We start from the raw sequence: 22047 nt of genomic DNA, 5'->3' as shown, positions 1-22047 counted from the left end.
TTATATGAAACAACCTATTGCAGATAAGCATTGCTTTTAAGATGACTAGCAGAAAAAAGGCACTCCATGTCTCTATTGTATTAAAAAAAATAAAAAATTACTCATAAAAAAAATAATTATTAAAAAATAAACAAAGGATAACATAGTTCATGTAAAAATAAAAACTAAAAGTAGTTATTAAAAGTGGTATCCCCTTTATATAAGTATAAATTTATTAGTTTAAAGTTTTTAAATTTGATTAAATAATATTTTTTTTCTAATTTTTTAAAATAAAAGGGTATAACGGTAAAAAAAAAATAAAGACCAAGGTGGTTACCAAAAAAGGTATCCCCTTATATATTAGTATAGATTAGAAAAACTAACGACACTAATTGGTCTTTAATACTTCTTCCATTTTTTTTACTTGTTTTTTTTCGATTTACTTGTCATTTTTAGATTTCAAAACATTAATTATTATGTTATCAATTATATTTTTATATATTACTTAACTTTTAATTAATTTACATGTGACAATTTATGTTTTTTTTTAAAGATATGAAAGATTATAAATATGATTGCAATGAGGATTGAACTCAGATCTTCATACTTCTAACTATCCTAACTCTTCCTCATCCAACCATTAAGCTAACCCTAGTGGTTATTTATATGTATTTATTCTAAGACAAAAATAAAAAAAGATTAAAATCATTCTATGAAAAATGGGAAAATTTATTAATTTTTTTTATTTGTATAAAACAATCTTAATTGACTATTATAAAGGAAAAAATGAAATATATTTATTTTTATCACATTTCATTATTGAGTAAATTTTGTTAGTTTCACTTTTTAAAAATTAAAATTAAAATTCTTATGCTTTTTAGTGGGATATGTCCAAAGTTACTAGCATCTCTTTGAAAGCGGACAAACTGCAGTGTGGTTTAAAAATTTGAAGTTCAATTTCTTTGAAAGTTGAAACCCTCACGTCCGTTTCTCTATTTTTTATTTTTATTTTTTTTAAGGAAAAAATAACTGCTGCTACAAAAAACAAAACATTTTATACACCATTTTTTTTAATCTCTCTTCACTATATCATTTATTATCTGCCAAATTTTTACTTCTTTTCTCTCTCTTAGTTGTAAGATTTATTGTACATTATCATTTCCAAAAAGAATTACTGTAAATAGTAATCCAAATAGTAATACCTATGAAGCAACAATAAATATAATAAATGACAAAGAGATGCAAATCATGCAATGCAACGTTGGACAGCTTGGTTGGTGGGTTAGTATATGCTTTTTCAGAGCTGAAGCATGCAGTACATCAGAATAATATAATAACAGTCTATATGTATATGACTCGGTTAATTTTAGGTTTGTCCTTATACCCGAATTTTTCGGATTGCGTGGCATTTGATATGGGCTTGTCCTCTTTAATAAACGACCAGAATAAAGACAGGAAGATGATTGTATGTCGTGCAAAATCATGGAAAAGAAAATTATGTCAACGACATTATGACACATACTTTTACTAAGGGATAGAACAAGGGGGTGTTAATGATGCTGTTTTAATAGTGACTAACTTTTCCATAAAAATAAAAAAAAAATAGTGACTAACTTTAGTCTTTGAATATGACTTCTCTGTTGTCCATTATTACACCACGAATCAATTACAGATATGCTGTACAATTAAAGTCAGCCAATTTCAAACCATTTAGGTGTTTGAATTGTTTGTTAACCAAAAACCAGCTTACTTCGTTGGATCTCCTATATTCAAACCAATGCAACAAGGAATCTATTTGTTATAGTTTCTTTATGTTTGTCAAGTTCAAAGTGATGTGGTGCCATTGTTTTGTCCTCTTGTCAGGAATAAAGTTTCATATCGCAAATTAAAAATGAAAAAATAAATAAAAGAAAGTATGCTTGAACTTAAGCCTCATAGATCTTGTTTTTTCATCATTCAAGATGAATTGTTTAAAGCATTGACAACATTCAGAATCAGAAGTTTGATGGGTGAACTACTTCTAATATGTACCAAATCACAACAAAAGTAAATGCTTTCTGAAGATGGAAAAAATACACAAGGTCAATCCATCTTAGAAAAACTAGAGTGCGCGAGTAAGAATGAGTTTCTGTCATCAAGTCAAAGCAAGCCTACCAAACAAATTCTCTTAAAAACAACTGCAACTAACAGATACTCTTTTGCCCTTATCTATTACAATGAAGAGTTAAGCTAACCACTAACCATCTTATACACAGTTCAGCCGCAACCATGAGCCATCAAGGGAGACAGTCAACACAGTACTCTAACATATCCACACTGAGAACAATCAGTGGAAATTGGGTCATCAAATCATGTTTATGCAACTTTTAGTGGAGAAAATCATAAATAACTTATCTGATATGCATTTAACATAAATCTAACAATACTAGTGTGCTATTCAGTGACCACCCCGTACTGCACTCATCATATCTGATCTAACATGGTGAGCGAATGACTCATAAAGAAACCTTCAACATTATAAAACCTATTCTGGAGTGCCCTTCTGTTTCCTCCTTGATTTGCTGTATAATTTGGAAGGTGGAGAAGGGGAGAACTCAAATGGAAGTGGTGGAAGGTCCATCTCCCCCTTCAAAATCTTAACAATATCCCCGATATCAGGCCGCAACTCTGGAATTTTCTGTAAGCAAGTGAGTGCCAAGTTGATACACAGACTTGCTTGGTCCTTGTTATAATCTTCTTTCAATCTCTCATCCACAAGTTCTAAAATGTTACCAGCTTGAGCCAAGTGTCTACACCAGCTTATTAAGTTAGCTTTCTCTAGCTTCATGGGTGATGCAAGAACATGCAATGGTCTTCTACCGGACACAATTACAAGAATCAAAACCCCAAAACTATAAATGTCAGCTTTCTCCATTAAGAACCCACACCCTCCGTATTCTGGTGCCACATAACACAGTGTCCCTCTCATGCTAGTTGTGCTGCTGAGCTCGCGGCTGAAAAGATCTCCACTCCACATGTCACTTCCAATGGAAAGAGTACTTTTCTTCCTCCAGCCTCTTCTGAAGCTAAACTCCCCATTTTGATCACACTCGTCCTCACCCTCCTCTCCAAACTTCTTACGTCTGCAAAGATAAAACCTTCTACCCAAATCAAAATGGGGCACTTTCAAGCCTTTCTTCCACTTGGTATGAAGACTTTTCAGTTTATTGGTCTTCTTGCTTAATTCAGCAAGATGCTCCTCTCTCCACCACTCTTGCATCTTCCTGTGTTTCTTTTTGTGATTTTTCTTTCCCCTTGACACTTTTTTCTCAACCCCATTATCTGCAGTATATCCTATCCCAAACACCTGTGGTTGGGGGGCAATTGCATCATGGTCTTTATCCTTGGGACTTGAATTTTCCAACTCTACTTTCTCGTGAACATTGTTCTTACCATCATCCCAATCAGGGTTTGATGGACAAATCTGACTCCCTATCCACTCCATAACGTAGTCTTTACTACATAACTCTCCACTTCCATCCTGTTTCCACCACCAGTCCTTTCCCCATTGTTTCCCATTTGCCTTCTCATCATCCACCAAAGAAGAAGCATTCACAGTTAACTCCTTACTATAATCAATGCTAGAAAGCTCATCATCGTAAGGAAAAAATTTACCATTCCAATCATCCCTTTCCAAAGCTGAAATTTCCTTACCCTTTGCATTTTCGCTCCTAATTTCACTTTCACTGGCAATATTGGCATTATAATTCAAAGAATTCAAGTTCAAAGCTTTAACATTAAAGCAGGTCCTACTATTTTTAGATGAAGAAGAGGCTTGCAAAGCTAGAGCAAAATCTACTTCACTAACACTCTCAACTGGAGTACCAATAGCAGGAGTTTCTGCAGTCAAATTACCTGAAAGCTCTTGGCTTTTCCATAGATCCTGGCTCCTCCCAAGGTCCTGGCTAAACAAGTCCACACCAAACTCACCCTCCACCTTAATCCTTGACAAGCCAAAGTCAGAGATCTTCCCACGCCACTCGGAATCAAGAAGAACATTGCTTGGCTTGATATCACCATGTATCACTGGAGGATCACATCCAAGGTGCAAGAACTCCAAAGCTCTAGCAACATCCAATATTATGCAAAACCTGCTCTCCCAACTCAAAGTCAAACTCCCTTCTCCAAAGAGAGATTCCTGCAAGCTTCTGTTGGGCATATATTCATACACCAACACTCTTTTGTTCTTTTCCACACAGTAACCCAAAAGGGTCACCAAAAATGGTGACCTTAACCCTCCAAGAATCTGCAGCTCGTTTTGAAACTCTCTCTCTGACTGCAAAGACAAGGTGTCCAGGCGCTTGATAGCAATCAACTTGCCATCTTTAAGTATTCCCCTGAACACAGTGCCAGAGCCACCTTTGCCAATGACATTTGCAGTGTCAAAGCCATTGGTGGCTTGCTTTAAATCTTTGTATGAGAATCTTTGGAGCTTCAACGGAGCACTTGCATCAAAGGGGATAGTCTTGGCCCTGTGAACAAGAGAATGCCACAGATGGTAGAGGAAGTAGAGGAATGAGCAGAAAATCACAACACAAGCTGAAATGGTGAGTGCTAGGAAGAGGACCTTGGTTTTGGTGGGACTTGTTGGAGGGAAGGGTCTTGAAGGCATGGTTTGTGTGTGTGTAGTGTGGATGAATGAATGTTGATCACAGCAACAACTGGTGATGAGGAAAAGGTGAGTGAAGAAAAGGGAGATGGGCATGCTGGTTTTCCATTTCTTTCTCTTTGTGTTGTTACCAATGGGTATCCAAAGTGGATTGCTTTACGATTAGATAATCATCAGAGGTGGAGCTGTATTCAACTATTCTTAACTCTCTTTTGTTTTTCTCGTTTTCCTTGATTTATGGTACCGTTTATTCGTTTCTATGCACTCATTATTTTAAATGAGATGAGATTAGCCATTATTAGAAAAAGGGAAGGGGAAGGGAGGGACCCAATAAGGTGCTTTTGACTAAAGAGAAAGTTTTGCGGCAAAGTCTTGGGATCACTTACGTGAAGACGAGAGAAAAGAAAAGGGATGCAAATACTGCTGAAAGTGTGATAATGTTGGGGGCAGTAATGAAGTATACATTATTGTTATTAATTAATATTATTATGCATTACATATACTGGTTGAAACATGAAGATGGGATGAGAGGTTTTATTTTATGCGCAATTATTTTGTCTCATACGCATCACTAGACCACGTGCACTGCTTAGAATCTAGAGATACTACTCATTTTAGCTCTTTTTTTGTTTGGTAATTTTTGACCAGAGGTTCACACTTCATACTCACACATGGTTGGATAACGATGATATCTTGTCTTCCATCATTCTTACATTGCAGCTCCGGTCCCATGTTGCACTAAAATACACTGTCATATAAATTTGGGTCATGGTTGAAGACAGATATTACGCGGCTAGATAGATAACGTGATTTTCTACAATAGTGAATTTGATTCTTATCGTATATAATTTGATTAGGGTGGACTACATATCTTGCAATTAGTTTATTCACATTACTGTATCAAAATAAAAATTACGCTAAAAAATATACTGTAAATGCAAAGCACACTTTGCTAAGGAAAATAAATATTACTCACAATATTAACTGAATTCATTCTGTGCTCAAAGTTACACGTGTCTGCATTTTGTACTGAGTATGAGGTTCCCAATGACGGTACTAGGACATTTCGGAATAGATAAAATTAGGTAACGGGTGAAACAAAATGAAGGGAAATTGTTAATAGTTTGGTAAAAAGTAACTGGACAGTGGTGTTGGCCTGTTGGGTGAAACTGTTTTGGATTGTCATCATACGCAATTGTGTTATTTGTAGTTAAAGTAAATTTGGATGTGTTGAAAAAATATATCGTCAAAAAAAAAAAAAAGCTAAAGTAAATTCTCTATCTTTACTTCTTTTTTTTTTTCCGGTTTATTTTAATTGTTGTTCTATATACCAGAACAACTAGTGGCAGAAAAGGGGTGTTATTAATCAGAAGTTGGAATATCTCAGAATAAAGAAATTCTAGTTCTTCCTCCTCTTTGCATGGTATCAGACCTATAAGATGCTTTGTTTTCTGCTTTCTACTTTCTACTTTTTAGGCATCACTACAGGTCACCCTCTTATTGAACCAAAGCAGTGAAGAATGTAACGAATTAAAGGTATACGTATGATGTATCTTAGAGTGGTGTCCACATCATCTGCAATTGCTCTGAGCATATGCCTCTTTGTTACTTTACTTGCCCACAGATAAGGGAAGTGCACAACACATAGACATAATTAGCTGTCTTAAGGGAATGATAGGTGGAATGTTGCTATTGCTATTTGCTAATGTGCAGTGCACAGAGACATGGTTAACTTTTTATTGTGAGCAAAAGAACATGGGTGCTGGTGGAATGTGTGGGACCTCTATCAACACCATTCCACCAACACAATATTTGTTGTTTGCGGGTGAAATTCTACTACCTTCAAATTCTCTTTTATTTCCCATGCAATCATATGTCACCCTATTCCTTTCCACTTCCAACACATTAATAATTAATTGTTGTTGAGGAGGACCAAACATCGCACAGTACCGTTTTCTTCTATTTTCTAGGAAAAACTCTTGATAATAATTAAGGGCCCTATTTCCATTTTTTTTTAATTTATTTCTTGTTTTACAAAATTGCACAAGAAATGGTTTAAATATTTTTTCTTTCACTTTTTATTATATAAATTTTAGAAAACAGAAAACAAAATAAAAAGTTATGTAAGAAAAAGAGTGAATTAAGGCCATCTAAGTTACCAACAAAATTTTATATGGGCTTTACCGCTTTAGATAAAATTATACATATCCATATAATCAATTAATTATGTTGTTACTTCAACATTAACCTAGCTCGTTGGCTGATGCTTTAGGTGCTGCTTTCGTTATAAGATAGCTTTTCCCTTTCGTCAGCGCTGTACCCAAAAATAATTTTTAATTTTTGAAGTACGACCAATTTTCAACATGTTCATACTTATTTTATCCATCAGAAGAAAATGACCTAGTACCAGAAGTTATTGTATATGGAAAGACATATAATTCATACTGAAAGTGAAACTTCAAGTGGGAATTTTATGGGGAGGGGGGATTTCCAACAGTAAAATAAATTATTAATTAAAAATTCTTAAGAGTATAAACGGAATTTCTCGTCACTGCATATACTTTCCAGTTAAGATACTTTATCTAAGCAATCAACGATGATATTCAATATTGCACTTGATAGTGTAGACAGATATATTTTTAAAATATTATAACTAGATGTCTCAACGGAAAATATCACAAATAACCAAGTATAATCATTAATGAATGAAGTTGAATACATTCAATCAAACATTGCTAGACCATTCACGTTGTTGATTAGTATAGGTTATGTACATTTATGTATAGTAAAAGGACATTTTAAATTAAGCCCAGCCTACATCTTTCCATGCTACTGACTTGTTTGAGTTTATTTATTTATTTTTATTTTTATTATTTTAAAGGAGGTATAAGTTGTTAGTATTAAGTCAGTCTTATAAAGATAAAGGAAGTATAACTTGTTTGAGTTTATTGCTCGACTTTATTTTTAAAGCATTTATTTATAAATCAATTATTACCTGTTATGACTGAAATCCATCCAAAAACGGGAGGATAGACCTTTTAAGAAGAAAGGACATGATTAGTAACAAGTAAATGCTCCATGTTTGCTTAAAGTGGGTCATGACATTGCATATCCCATAACTCTTTCCCTGAGGACTCTTTCTTAGGTCGCTCCTTTTAAGATTACCCTTTTTTACGTTGGCAGGTTATAAAGAAAAAGAAAAAAAAAGAAAAGATCCCATCCTAAAAAATTAAGCCTTTTAAGAGGGAGACCTCGTGATTTAAATACATCTTCTATGTTTGCTCAATGTGAGCCATACCAATATACATTTATGAAAAGAGGTTGCCAAGGGGAAAGATTTGTACATTTATAAGGTGGTACCGTAAAAAACAACAATAACCAAGTCTTATTCCTGTAGGTGTTGGAACTTGCAACACGCAAGAGTAAGTGAAAAATCAGAGCCCACCAAAACAGTCCTGACATCTTATCCATGTTAACTTGTTAAACCAAAAAACTCAAAAACATAAGCAAATTGTTCAATAAACTAACAAGATAACAAGGTAAAAAAAAAAACCTGATAAGATATTAATCATTAAAAGCATCAGATAATGGATAATATCACAAAAATTATTTGTTTCTAGGGAAATAAATTGTAATTGAATATTAAACACAACTCTGATGACCATGAAACAGATTTCTGGCTCGAAGCTAACTTATCATCCAAGATTTAAGAAACTAAACATATGATACGATACTTTTTAAATAGTGTCCAAGAGTAAGATTCAGAGCAAGAAAGACAACAGAAGAATGAGAATGTTTTCCCAGGAAAGGACAAAATAATAAGCTTATAATTGCTATGAATGCTTCCATAAAAATAAAATCTTCTACTAATTTGTGTTTTCCAAAAGTTCAGTTAATTGAGGTATTTGATCCTAAAATCCAGGACTTTAAAAGAAAACAAAACAAGAACCTCTTGATAAAAAAAAAAAGAACCTGATTCCAATATAGCACCCAGTTAGGCACTAACCATCATCATCCTTCTTCTTGGGCTTGCGGTATTTTTCCTCAACAACTTTTGCCATGAACAACGCAGTGTCAGCTAACTTCGTGATGTTAGGAACTTGATAATTCTGAGCCAAATAAACCCCACAGACTGTCCCTGCTATGAAAGAGAAGCAACTCCTAATTATACCCATAGTTGCTCAAGTGCTTGCTATGAATTTGTGCTATTGAGAAATTGCTTTAGCAAGAATCACTGTCAGAAATAAGCAAATCAGCATTTAGTTAAAATCATATAAGAAGAAATTTTGGAGTTTGTGGTTGACCATTGGTTGGGAGGAAAAAAAAAATACAGCCATATAATAAAGGACACCACTCACATAATGAAACATTTTTTAAATGAGTAGTGTATGGATGCAAAATAGTGCCTCCAACTTCTAATCTTAAGGAGTGCTTGGCAAACAAGAGAACTGTAGTTCAGAACTGTTCAAATTAAAACTAGTTATGTAAATCGATATAAATTTGAGCTTTTTCCGGTTTAAAACTAATTATTACTGGTTTCTTTTGAATTAACCTTTTATTTCAAAAGATTAATTCAAATATTAATCATTTATTATTTTTTGTCAACTTAAGTTGTAAATGAAATTATTAATCATAAAAAAAATATGTTGTATTTAACACAATAAAATAGACTTTTAGACTGATAGAAAATTATATGAAATTTCTAGCAAACAACAATCATAAGATAAAAAATCATAAAACAGTTTCAACTTTCAAGTGCATACTAGTGTTTTACATGATTCAGAAAACATTACGAAAAACTATTCCCAATTAGTTCTTCTAATTTATCATTCACGAAACCAAAGTTCTACTCCTGATTTGAGAATAGATCACTTGCCTATAGGTTGCTGGAATGATACGTAACGTTTGTCATATAGCATATCAAACTGAAGCTATTCTAAAATATAGCTCATACTATACAAGGGGTCTGTTTGGGTAAACTTCTCAAAAACCACTTCTAAGGGGAAAAAATGGCAAGAAAAATGAAATAAACTTTTCCATAAGTTGAAACTAGCTTATGCATAGCTAATTTGTAGAAGCTCTCTCCTATTACTTCTCCAAAATCTTGTTTTTAACTCATGCATCATAAGCTAGTTTTAGCTTATGGAAAAGTTTATTCCAATTTTTCTTTTTTGGCATTCCTTTAGAGAAGCTTATCCAAACAGGCCCTAGATAGTAGATACAAAATACAATATATCTTAAATGAGAATCATGTACAAATAGAAGCACCAATATGTATGAAAAACTATGCTCACATTTATATACATCTCATAAAACTCAATCAGTATGTGTTGGACCTAAAAAGAGATAATTACAAATATACCTATGTTCTAGAAGCATATAGGAAGATATCCAACCTGACTAGTAGCAAATTAACAGAGATGGCCACAGTATAACCCAGAAGAAAATACAAACAGAAAACAATGTAGTATAGCACAGGCCCAAACAGATATGCAATAACAGAGCAATACAGCCAAGGAAAATGCAAAGTGAAACCCAAATAACCAAAACAAGAAGAAAAGAAGATAAACCAGAAGGGAAGAAGGTGGAGGAAGAAGGAGAAAAGTAGATGGGAAGGGGGCTGTAGTTGAGGCTTTTGCCTTGAGTTAACATGTGGAATTTCTTTGCATGAAGATGAAAAATATAAAGAGTTCTTAGATGTTTGAGCAAAACCTATGGAAGTTTAGTTAAAATTCTGTTTTCAACGTAAATATTTTGCATAAATAACAAAAATGAAAAAATGAGTTCCATGCATAGTAGAATATTTAAGTTCACTCACTCCACTTTATCTATCCACAAATAAGTAGAAACAGTAAAGTATATGAAAATAAAAAAAAAATGCTAATTGTTGTTTTACTTTATATTATAATATGAATCAAAATATTAATGTAATGTAAACGATGGACATTGAAAGTCGAAACAAAGATACATGTGCATAAATAATCAATCATACCATATTGCATTACTCAGTTGATATGCAAACCCCAACCCCAAGACTCTCAGAATGCCTGCTAATGCCATATTCTGTAATTCTATTCAACTCAACATGCAGCTTTGCACCCTTTTTCCAAAAAGGTGATTATTTCATTAAAAACAAATTTGGAAAAGTCCCTAAAGTGAGCAAGTACATTACAAAGTTCCGTTATCCATTACAGTGGAGGTTCCTTTGTGCTAGGTAAATCTTCAAAGATTCAAGAAACCATTAACCAAATCAACCAATACAACTTTTGGGAAATTAAAAACAAGAGGTGAAAAACATGAACCACATGAGAAGAGTCTACATGATTTACAAAATCTAAAACATATGTAATTTACAATACTGTTTATAGTATAATTTATCCCAAACCAGAACTTGCAATTTATATATTCTCTCTCACTATTGGAGGAGTAAACGTAAATAGTATTAAGTATAAATTTACAAATTTGATTAATAAGTGTCTTCACATGATCTTTGGAAGGACATTCAAAAACTTACATAGCAAAAACTAATTACAGCTCACAGTGAAATAAGTTATAGAGCAATTGAATTTTCAATCCTAGAAAAAGAAAAGTGCACCAATTACAGTGGGATACAAAACTAAAACAAAAAGTTATTGCCATGCAATTGCAGTGGAGCAAAGTTCAAGACTCAATATGTCATATAATAATGAGTAAATTGGACTTATATCTTGTCAACCTTTAACCTAGGGATTACCGAGGTAAAACTCTAAATTTGATCGAAAGAGTAAGCACTTAAAGTAGCACAGCTAAGTTATGTCCATTAATGAAAGGGTTTTAGCAAGAAAAGCAGTGTACAAATATTATCAATAAAGAGAGACATAACAGCTATTTCCCTTTCCCGTCCCCAGATGAATTAGATTCCTAAACACTTAAAAGTTCAACAGACCATCTTTATCAGTGACGACTAAACTGCGATTAGCATAAAATCAATCTATAAAAATTGAAGTAACCTAAAACAGAAACAGATACATAATGAAATTTGCACAAGAAGAAATTCTGTTGTGTTGTAGATTTAATTAATACGAACAGAACGGGTAAAGCTAAGCGAGGAAAGAGGAGAGAATGTTAGGATACCTGAAGTGAAGAAGGGTTTGGTGGAGCAATCGGAGATGATGCCCACGGTGGTGGAGCGACGCCCGAAGGAACCAACAAATGTATACAAATCTCGCTCACTACCCGCCTCCGCGGATCCTTCAAGTTAAAGCATTCAAAATAATTTTCAATTTATTATAATTATTTATAAATTAAATATTATTATTTTAAAATAAATTATTAATAAATAAATAAAATAATATTTTTACGATAAAATTATTCACCATAAATTTAAGATATAATTTATATTTTTAAAAATCTATATCAGTATAAATTTTAAATATAATTTATATATTCAAATATAATATTATTTATATATAATTTATTATGAATTTCAATTATTTATATAATAAACAGTATATTACACGAGTTAAACAATATTAATATTCAAATAAGAGACAATAATTTTACGTCAATATACTACATTCTATTTTATTCACTGTGAAATTTAAATATATAATGAAAATAATAAATAAAAAATGTAATTACTAAAATTAAAATAAATTCTTACTTTAAAATTAAATTTATTGTTTTTGTTTAAAAGAAGATATAATTTCTTTTCAGCAAATTGATTTTTATAAAGATAAAATATTATTTACATTTACGATTATAAACTAAAATTTAAGTAGGTTAAAAATTAAAATGTAACGTAGTATAAGTTATTTGAAGGCAAATCTACCCAAGCTAAGAGACCTTAGGAATAATTTACTATAGCATAGGTCATTTGAGAACCAACTTTGCCTTTATCAAAGAAAATAACTTTCCTTAATCAATTTTTTTTCTTAATTTATGCTTAAGTTGTCTTTGCAAAACAATGAATTCAAAGCGTGTAGAAGTACAAACTTTGTTTACTAAATATTAGAAAATCAAAGGCAATCTTTCATATTTCATTAATCAAATCAGACTTTTTAAGATTTGTAACACTATCAAGTTGAGAGTTAGGGGAAATAAAAGAAGAAAAATAATAAAGAAATGCTTATAGACAAAATGGGACATAGGATCTTCATTTTTTTTCCTCCAAAAATCTCTGTCAAATGCATTTATGCTGCTTATAAGATTATCGATTCTTCTAAACTTTTAACAACTAAAACATTTTTTCATTTTTTTGTTACCTTTCTTTTCCTCTTCACCGTAACTATTTTCTTTTGCTATGAATTTTATTTTTTTAGTCTTCTCATTTTTCTTCTTTTTCTTATCTATTTTTCCCACTTTTATTTTGGGATCACAAAATCACCAGCCTTCCCACATTTTGGCCAGCACTGCCACCAAGCTTGCCCAAAATGGGTCAACCGAATTGGTCCACTCTGGTTATATGACCTTAAATATTAACTTGCCTCGTTTATGAGTAGGATGCCGAATTGAATTTTACTTCTCTTGAATTAAATGGGTAAATGGTACTGGTCATTACATTGTTTAGATATATAACAATATTACAAAATTGATTGTTTGAATATTACAAAATTTCTAAATACACAATTTAATGATGTAAGTTAATGAACAAATAACAGTAAAAACAAGGGGTGAAAAGGAGTTATTGGCAAGAACCATTTAGCCAAACTAATCATAACATGCCTTGAGAATTATATCTAATGAATGATGCATATAGGATACTGAATGATGCATATATCTTGTGTGGGTTTCTGTTGACAGACCATCCTTCCCAAGTTGAATTATATCTACAATGGCCTTTCTCAGAATGGAGAACCAACACGATCCCTGCTGTAAAAAATACATCCATCAATAATAGCCTTTATGTTGTCATTGAGGATATATTTAGGATTTCACCTCCAATGCCACTCATTCTTAAAGCTTTCAAACATTACCAGTAGTCCCCATGAACACAAACCACCTTCAATGTTGTGAACGGGTTCGAATCCAGATAACCATTTTGTAGGGCAGGATTACATGGTGGAGAACAGTATCCTAATCAGTTGCAGTCCATTTGGTATTACTGGAAATTTGTCTATGGCCTATAAAACAAATCACCAAGGTTAAAAAAATATATTAGCACAGGCACTAGAAGAGGATTTCAGTCACGTGATCCACAACACCACAATTACATACATGGGAGCACACAAATGCCCGCATTCAATTTGCCTTGCAAAAAATAAAATCTTTAGCCTCTAACCCAGATATTTAGAAATATGAGGATCCCTGAGTGACTGGAAATAGTGAAAAGTGAGATGAGGAAATTGCAAAACCAAGGGATGTTTCTATTGTTCATGACAACCTCAAATGCTGTCAAACAAAGAAGAAAGTAATGTAGTTAAATATTAGAGCAAACAGGAATTATTGACATTAGTTGGCAAAGCCAATGACTCGATTCTCATATTGAGTTTGTTCATTACCTAGTGATTAGTATTAACCAGCCTCAATCCACTAGATACATCTTCACAATGCTTCATATGATGAAAAAGTGAAGTAAAATCAACTGTGCTGTTGACCCTACAGTCATACTTGGGAGGATAATGGAAACAAGGCTCCATGGACTTGGCTTGTCGACAAGGTGGGTTTGGGATGGTTTCCCCGTATGCCCTCTGCAAAATCCATGGCTTCAAACCTCCAAGACTATGAGCAACATACCCAAAAGTAGACTTGGGGCTTGTAATCAATGCATCACACAAACTCAGCAAATATATTTCAGTCCATGCCTTAATGTTGTGCATGTCATTATTTGACTTTTGACGCTCTTCATGACTTGGTTGATAAACTCTTATTACTTCCATCGTCACAGTTGTATTTTCCTGATACATATTCTTCAGCTTCTCACCATATTCTGAGAATAAAGATGCTACCAGAACAGCTTTTGAGGTCTTCTTCAAAGGAGAAGTTGTTGACTTTTGTATGTCAAAATCAGGCAGCAACTTATGCTGAAGGGCGCAGGCCATAATTTCATTGATAATGGTTTGATGTGGTGCTCGATGAGTATTAAATACTCTAATCTGCAGCCCAATCCTCTCATTTGCCTTGGCTAGGTGTGCCTCATAGAATTTTCTAATTATTTCCCATGGCTCATTTGATGGGTGTAAAAGGTAACGTCCCAAATGATGAAAAACTGTGTCTTTCTCCGGGAACATTTTACTTAGATCTTGTCTAAATGACGGAATCATAAAAAGAGAAGGGACAAAATATTGATCCGACAATAAAATCAGCACAGGAATTTTCTGGAGAAGATCTTGACTTGGATCGCAATGAAAAAAATTATTGTGACCGTCATGGGTGTGCTGTAGATTAAGAATAAGAAATGATGGCAAAAACTCCTGTGAACTGTTTTCCCTGCTATTCTGTAACATGCTTTCATACGTTTCAATATGTTTCTGATCTTTCCAATAAGGAAAATTCCTGGGCAATAACCATGAGGAATCAGGAAATGGCTCACAAAAGAGACCAAACATATCTGCCCCGAATTTGACTAGTAGAACACGGTCTGTAAGGATAGCATAAAGAAATGCTGCAGCCAAGGTTACTATCCTATTCCCTAAGCCATTGGAAGCTGTCCAGACAAGATACTTGCACTTCGTACTGGTACCATTTTTGCTAAATTTTGCGCCCTTTCTCATGATTTTATTGTAGAATTTGGTATAAGGTCCACAACTTCGATGAAGATGTTCATAGTCTCGTAGCTTGGATATCAGATATTTAGAAGGTTTATGAGGAGAAGCTTTACGGTATAAGTAAGTTTGGTATCTACTTAAGCACGATGCTTCATCAAATGAGGAAACTAGAAGTCCGTCAAGGAGTTTGTCATTAGCAATGGTAGTAGTAGGTGGGGACGGAACATTCTTCCCATCTTCAAATGAATGATTCTTTAGACCTGTAGATGCGGAAATAAAGAAAATAAAAATCATACACAATTTTATAAAACCATCTCTGAGCTCATTTTAATATATGATCTTGCTAGAAAAAATCCAAGTGTTTTAACCAATGATAACCAACCAATGCTGGTATTGATTGGTATTTTTCTCAAGTATTCAACAAAATAAACATGCCAGGTCTAAGTACAAGAAGTTGTAAGTATTTGTTACAAATAGACGCTTACCGAAATCTTGAAACTATTCCTTTGTATATTATGCATTATAAAAATAAGAAAATGAATAACAGAGTAAGAAAAATGAAGAAATAAAATATGCTGAAATTAAGCTGCAAGCAAGAGTATTACCAATGTCTGAGATTGTTATTGCCTGATTTCGTTCTTCTAAGATCCCAGGTGTAGCATTTTTATTTTTGTCTCCCAAAATCTTGTCTAACATATAATTTAGAGAAATCAGATCAGATGTCAAGGACATTAGATGAAGTAACTTGTAATGAATTAAAGGCGCAATGGCATAACATTAATATTCTGAAAAGAGTGAAGTTACCTACAGCTGACTCTCTAATAATAATATTCTGATCTTTTTGTCTCCCAGCTTGAACTCCAGCATTTGGAGACCCTTGTTTTAAGACATCAGCAGTAGTAGCATTTTGTGTCCCTTGTTTTACGACATTAGTAGTAGTATTCTGGGTTCTTCCAGTCAAGGCGTTAAATCCTTGGACGACATCAAAAGTTGAGTTTTGGCGTATGAGAGTAAATGTGACTAAAATAGGGAAGGTTACAGAAGCCACAACCAATAATGTTCTGAAGCTCTTCAAACTCCACCCTACTACTTTATCCATCGTGACTCGATAGCATGCAGATTCAGATATGAATTAAATAATTGCCTGCATTTTCAACAACGTGTACATTGAAATAGAAGCACATACTGATACCATTATGCAATACAAAGAAGGATCAACATATTACATATATAAGAAATCGAACGAAGCCCAAGAGAGGAAGCAAGTTATATTGAAGGTGATTCATCAAAACAAGGGTTACAGCCAGATCCTCAAGTTTACTTACTCATTTCGTTTGTGTCGGAATCGAATTTGACAATGCGAGCGATAAAGCAGAAATTGACGAACAATTTGTTTTCTCCAAAACAGCTTCCTTCACTACTGCCTGCAATTATTTGTGTCGAAAGTCGTAATCCATAAGGGGGAAATTGTAAAATGATTTCCGACAACTGTGATCTGATTCAGCGCCATTTTGTTTTTGGGATCAACTATTTTATTCTAGTAATACATGAGATTTCACCCAAGATCTTTAAAATGATTTTGTCATTTTGTTTATAATTTAAATACATTTCGAATTTCTTACAAATTTTTTATTTTGAGATATTTTTTTTTATTTGTTAAAGTATAAAATTATTATTATCTGTTATCAAGTAACATACAGTCTTTTTAATGTGTAGGAATTATAATGATAATAAAAATATTATTTAAATATGTTTTTAATCCCTCAAATTTAAGATAAATTTATTTTTAGTCTCTCAAATTTAAAATTATTATTTTTAGTCTATGTAATTTTTAAAAATCTTGTTTTAGTCTCTTCAGTTATTAATAACATATTTGAAAATGACTAATTAAGACAGTTATACAATATCAAACAGATATAATGTGATATTTTTACTAATAAGGACACTAATAGATAGATTTTATGCAATAATGTTTGATGAATTTCTTAACAAAATTTGAATATAAGGACTAAAATAATTTTTTTTTGAAATTACAGGGACTAAAAATAATAATTTTAAATTTGAGGGACAAAAACAAATTTATCCTAAATTTGAGGGATTTAAAACATATTTAAGCCTAAAAATATTTTAATGTTGGCTTATGTAGGAATGAAGAACATTTGTTTAATTAAAATCAAAATCAAAATCAATTTGTTTATATAAAGATTAAAAATATATTTTAAATTTTCTACATTAATAAATAAAATGTATTTTTTTTCTTCAAAAATTTATTGAATGATTTAAGATAAACACTAACAAATATTTCAATAATAATCTTAATGGTTGATCAAGTAGAATAAGATATGATTGATGGTAGATTTTAGTTTTCATTTGTCTTCTTAGAGTGAAACCTCTTTAAATATTTCTAAGAACAAATATTTTGTCTTAAATTGAAGTGTCATTTTCTCTCTTTAATTTTTTTTATATAAAATAAATATTATGAGAATATAAATTAATAAATTAAAAAGTATTATCATGTTTATGTTTTTTTTATATCACAATTAAAGTTTTTTAAAAGTGTCATTTCAAATCACAACTCAATCAAATGAGTTAAAAAATGTGACTCATATTTTACAAATCAAAATGGTGTAATTCAATTCACATATTAAAATGAGTCAAATCAAGCGAGGGAATTAGCTCATGTTAACTTGTTTTCATTTTCTAAATTTTTTAATTTAATTTAATTTTTAAAGAATTTCTTGATATACTTTTATTTTTATTATTTTTATTTTATGAATTTATTATCATGAATTAGAATGTTATCAATTTTGTTTTATTTATGTTTTCTAACTTTTATTTTTAGGTTAAAATATATATATATTTTTTAAATTTTTTATAGTTTCATTTACTTAACTTTTTATTTTTAATATATTTTTTAATCATTTTTAACTCTTATAGTTTAATATAATTTTTTTGGTTTATATCTTTACAATTTTTTAATCTTCTTAGATCTTGTTTACAATTTTTTTAATCCTCTTAAATCTTGTTGTTAATTTTTCTTTCATGTTGTCTCTTTTATATCAAGGTGATAAAGGTTTTCAATTTCTTAATCCTTACATGCGACACCCATTACCGAGAGTCTAAGATATATTATTTTATCTCTTATAAAATTCAAGACTTCTAATATTAATGTTATAAAAAAATATTAACAATAGAGTCTAAAGGGATTAAAGAACTACAAATATAAAGATAAAAAATATATATTAAATTATAGGAATTAAAAAGGATTGAAAAACATATAAATATAGGGACTAAAAAATTATTTCAAACTATAAAGAATAAAAAGTAAAATAAACAAAACTACAAATACTAAAAAGTATTTTAAATTTATTTTTAATCTAAAGTCCAAAATATTTAATGGACAAAAATAGACACTATTATCACTATAAACATTATTATCATGCATTATTCTACCGATACTTTTATTATTAATACTAGTAGGATTGAGATATTTCGTGTCTCTATTAAAAATAAAATAATAAAATAAAATAGTAAAAGTATATTGATCTAATTGGTGTTATGATTAATTCATTAGTTTCAAGTTCTTAAATTTGGTTAATTTTTTTTCTTCTAATTTTTTAAAACAAAAAGGTATAATGGTCAAAAAATATAGAGATCACGTAGTTATTGAAAATGGTATCCTTTTATATATTAATATAAATTAAAAAAATATTTTTTCTAATTTTTTAAAATAGAAAGATATAATAATTAAAAAAATATAAAAATTAAGGTGATTACTAAAAAAAAGTATCTCCTTTATATATTAGTATAAATTAAGTAATATTGACATTATTATGGTTGTTATCATTATTTTCTTATAATTATTATCATCATTTCATTAAAATAATTATTATAATAACTAATATAAAATTAGATATATGGTAGTAAATTTAGAAGAGAAAACTAATTTATGTTCACAGTTCACCGGATGATGTACCGCATACTAAAAAGCTGTTGAATAAGTTGGTGTTTGTTTGTCATACGGCAGTAGTCCCTGTTTTTTAATTGTCAAAGTAACGAAGGAGCTCTTTATAAATTTGAAAATTTATAAACCCTAGAATTTAAAAGACAAGAAACTTGGTAATTGGTATATCACAAATTCACAAGTCTCATCTCGTCTGTGTGCTTTGGTGGGAAAGCCGAACCCCATTTTGTGTAGTGTGACAGCCGCAACGACAACCTTAACCATCTCTGTAAGCCCACGACTTCTGCGTTTATTGCGTTATGCAATTTCTCTTCTTTCTATCTAATTCAATCTTGAAACTGGTTTTAGTTTTACTTTTCCCCCTCTTCTTGTTTGAACTTCTTAAATCAGAGTTATAATTTATTATCACAGATGGAGAATGTCCATGAGAAATTCCCGGGATAGGCGGGTGTGCTAAAGCCCTAGTTTATGCAATTTGTTCAAACTTTGAAACAAATGCACTTCTGTTGTTTTGGATAAGTGAATTTGAGTATACTTATCTTTACCAAAGGATACTAACTTTTTTTGGACGAGAAAATAGGGAAGAAATATAAGGGGAAATAAATTGGATAGTGAAAATAATATGCTTTGTTAAGTAAGATAAATTGAAAAGGTGAAAAACAGATTTGGTAGGTTGGAGTAATTTCATTTTTCCTGTTTTTCTCCTTATTACATTCAGCAGCTAACGCATTTGTTACAGATTAGAAGCAGAAGCTATGAAGTCGTTCAATATAAATGGAACCACTCTTTCTCTTGCACTCTACTCCGACGTAACCAATTCAAAGTTAGTTTCTCTCCCTCTTTCTCTCGGCTTGTTATGGGAGTGTTGCCATCAAGTGAAATTTAGAATTAGTTTAAATTTAAGATTTTTTTCCTCATGCCAACTGTCAAGGCGGTTCTGTTATTATAAGAATTATGTTTACCTCAAATTATTTATGTCGTTAGGTTAAATGGTTATAAGGTGAATGATTGTTTTTGGGTAACTTTCAAATATTATCGCTAGACAAAAGGGATCACTTTGTCTCAAAATTCAGTTTTAACATAGTTTAGAGTTTGATTTGATTCTTTTTGCTTGTGATAACTAGTAAGAGCATTAGGTGCTAGTAGTGTAGTTACGATAGTTAATTTATGATAGTTGATAAACCAGTTCCTCCCAAGTCCCTAGTAATTGTTTGGCTGACTGCTAACTTTTTGCTATTTATGGTCATACACCTATCTGTAAAAGTAAATCTACAGAATACATTGTAAAAAACTTTATCTATTTATTTGTAATTGATCCAAAAGATTGGGAACCTGCACTTAGCTTATGAAATTTTTATTATTCCAGAGAACTCTTGGAAAGTATGCAAGCCGGGACATTGGAGCCAGAAGTTGCATTCCTCAATGCTTTACTTGTATGATTTCTTATGTTTGGGTTTTATGTCATCTCCAGCACCATTTACAAGAGGATCAAGTGGTCATGTTACGAGAGAAAAATATGCAGAAGTAATTATAGTTGAACCCACCATTTTCAATAGAGGATTTAATAATTTTACTTGTTTCTTTTTCTCTCTCATAACATGACCATCACATGTTAGTATGTAACATGAGAGGATTCTAATGATGCTGGTGCTTAATTTTTTACAATGACTGTTAACAACATTTTTGCTTCTTTCTAATGTTCATTTGAACTAGATTCCAGATATTTTCCCTGTTCTAGCTGCTGCACACAAGACACTTGTAGCCAAGTCACGAGATTCTTTGACCACGCGCACTCTTCATTCAGAGCTAGTTTACAACTACTCAGGGTCCAAGCATGTAATTATGTATTGCTATTGAACCTGTTATGATTTATATTTCCAATTAGAGTTGCTAACTTTGGTGTGTCTTGCAACAAGATTACTGAATCCTTGAAAAGATGTGGCATCTCTGACAGCACAACTTATGTACTTGCTGCTCGATTTGATGCTACTCCTGATGTGGTGAGACAACTGTACAGAAAATATGGCTTCCTTTTTTTTAATTCTCTCACCTACAAATCTTAAGTGTGATCTCTGTAACTTACTTAACTAGATAAATGCTATGGAGAAGCTCATTAATGGCAAAGAGGTTGATCTGGAGGAGCTGGAAGGGAGAGCAAACCAATCCCAGATACAGAAGGTTTGTAAGGGCTGCGCTATTCCAGATCCCTTTGTATGTATATTTATGATTATGAATTATGTGCATAACTAGCATATTCAATAATTTGTTATGATTCAGCATTACAAGATATCTGCCTCGGAACTTGGAGTATCATCACTTGCTGATGCAATAACTTGCCGAATAGCCGCTCGTGATGCCTTGTGAGAAGAATGAACATGATCAGCTTATATACTACCAGTTTCCTTATCTTTCCTTGATCTACCGTAGAACATGTCATGAAATATTTAACAGAAAGCTTTAAGCTCCCATTATGTATACTTTAGCTTTCATGTTCTAATTTTGATTTCCTTTTAATGCCTACCTGCTTAAATATGTGCATGGAGCCATGGACTTGATTTCTGGAGCGATATTGATTAAAAGATTACCAAATCAGGACATACACAATCACTACGACTGAATTAGGGAATCAAATTGTAAGACACATGAAAAAGTGAGTGGTCTTCATCTGAATGTTTATTAGCTATGTAGACCTTATTTTTATTCTATATTCAAGTATGAAAGTGGGATAATCAACTTGGCGTTCTTTTTATCATTCAAAGAAATGGACACGA

General features: G+C 31.8%; 4 protein-coding genes across 13 annotated transcripts; 1 reads left to right on the top strand and 3 right to left on the bottom strand.

Annotated features, from left to right (window-relative positions):
* Positions 1-1879: 1879 nt before the first annotated feature.
* On the bottom strand, positions 1880-4915 carry LOC109812677 (Protein kinase superfamily protein). The gene has a single exon (XM_020376697.3). It carries the CDS (start codon positions 4721-4723, stop codon positions 2504-2506), a length of 2220 nt encoding a protein of 739 aa, XP_020232286.1. The 5' UTR covers positions 4724-4915; the 3' UTR covers positions 1880-2503.
* Positions 4916-8436: 3521 nt separating this feature from the next.
* Positions 8437-11889, bottom strand: LOC109812670 (uncharacterized). Its single transcript, XM_020376682.3, has 2 exons — positions 11741-11889; positions 8437-8861 (listed from the first exon to the last, which is right to left on the bottom strand). The coding sequence occupies exon 2, from the start codon at positions 8800-8802 to the stop codon at positions 8629-8631; it is 174 nt and encodes a 57-aa protein (XP_020232271.1). The 5' UTR covers positions 8803-8861; positions 11741-11889; the 3' UTR covers positions 8437-8628.
* Positions 11890-13137: 1248 nt separating this feature from the next.
* On the bottom strand, positions 13138-16865 carry LOC109812680 (galactoside 2-alpha-L-fucosyltransferase). Of its 10 annotated transcripts, XR_003805399.2 has the most exons (6): positions 16638-16865; positions 16117-16456; positions 15918-16001; positions 14107-15572; positions 13823-13920; positions 13138-13728 (listed from the first exon to the last, which is right to left on the bottom strand). XR_003805399.2 is itself a non-coding variant. In XM_020376699.3 (5 exons), exons 2-4 carry the CDS (start codon positions 16409-16411, stop codon positions 14107-14109), a joined length of 1845 nt encoding a protein of 614 aa, XP_020232288.1. In that variant the 5' UTR covers positions 16412-16456; positions 16638-16865; the 3' UTR covers positions 13138-13996. The 10 variants fall into 10 exon arrangements, 4 of the variants coding, with proteins under 4 accessions (XP_020232288.1, XP_020232289.1, XP_020232290.1 ...); XR_002240939.3 differs by having other exon boundaries at positions 13138-13477; positions 13544-15572; XR_002240938.3 differs by having other exon boundaries at positions 13138-13474; positions 13544-15572.
* Positions 16866-19383: 2518 nt separating this feature from the next.
* On the top strand, positions 19384-22009 carry LOC109812658 (EKC/KEOPS complex subunit tprkb-like protein). Its single transcript, XM_020376664.3, has 7 exons — positions 19384-19544; positions 20016-20099; positions 20643-20709; positions 20990-21112; positions 21193-21276; positions 21368-21454; positions 21554-22009. Exons 2-7 carry the CDS (start codon positions 20032-20034, stop codon positions 21638-21640), a joined length of 516 nt encoding a protein of 171 aa, XP_020232253.1. The 5' UTR covers positions 19384-19544; positions 20016-20031; the 3' UTR covers positions 21641-22009.
* The last annotated feature ends 38 nt before the right edge of the window (positions 22010-22047 follow it).

Source organism: Cajanus cajan, chromosome 10 (genome assembly GCF_000230855.2).
Source record: "Cajanus cajan strain Asha chromosome 10, NIPB_CcT2T_4, whole genome shotgun sequence".
Classification (NCBI taxonomy): Eukaryota; Viridiplantae; Streptophyta; class Magnoliopsida; order Fabales; family Fabaceae; genus Cajanus; species Cajanus cajan.
This window is presented reverse-complemented; position numbering and strand designations above follow the sequence as displayed.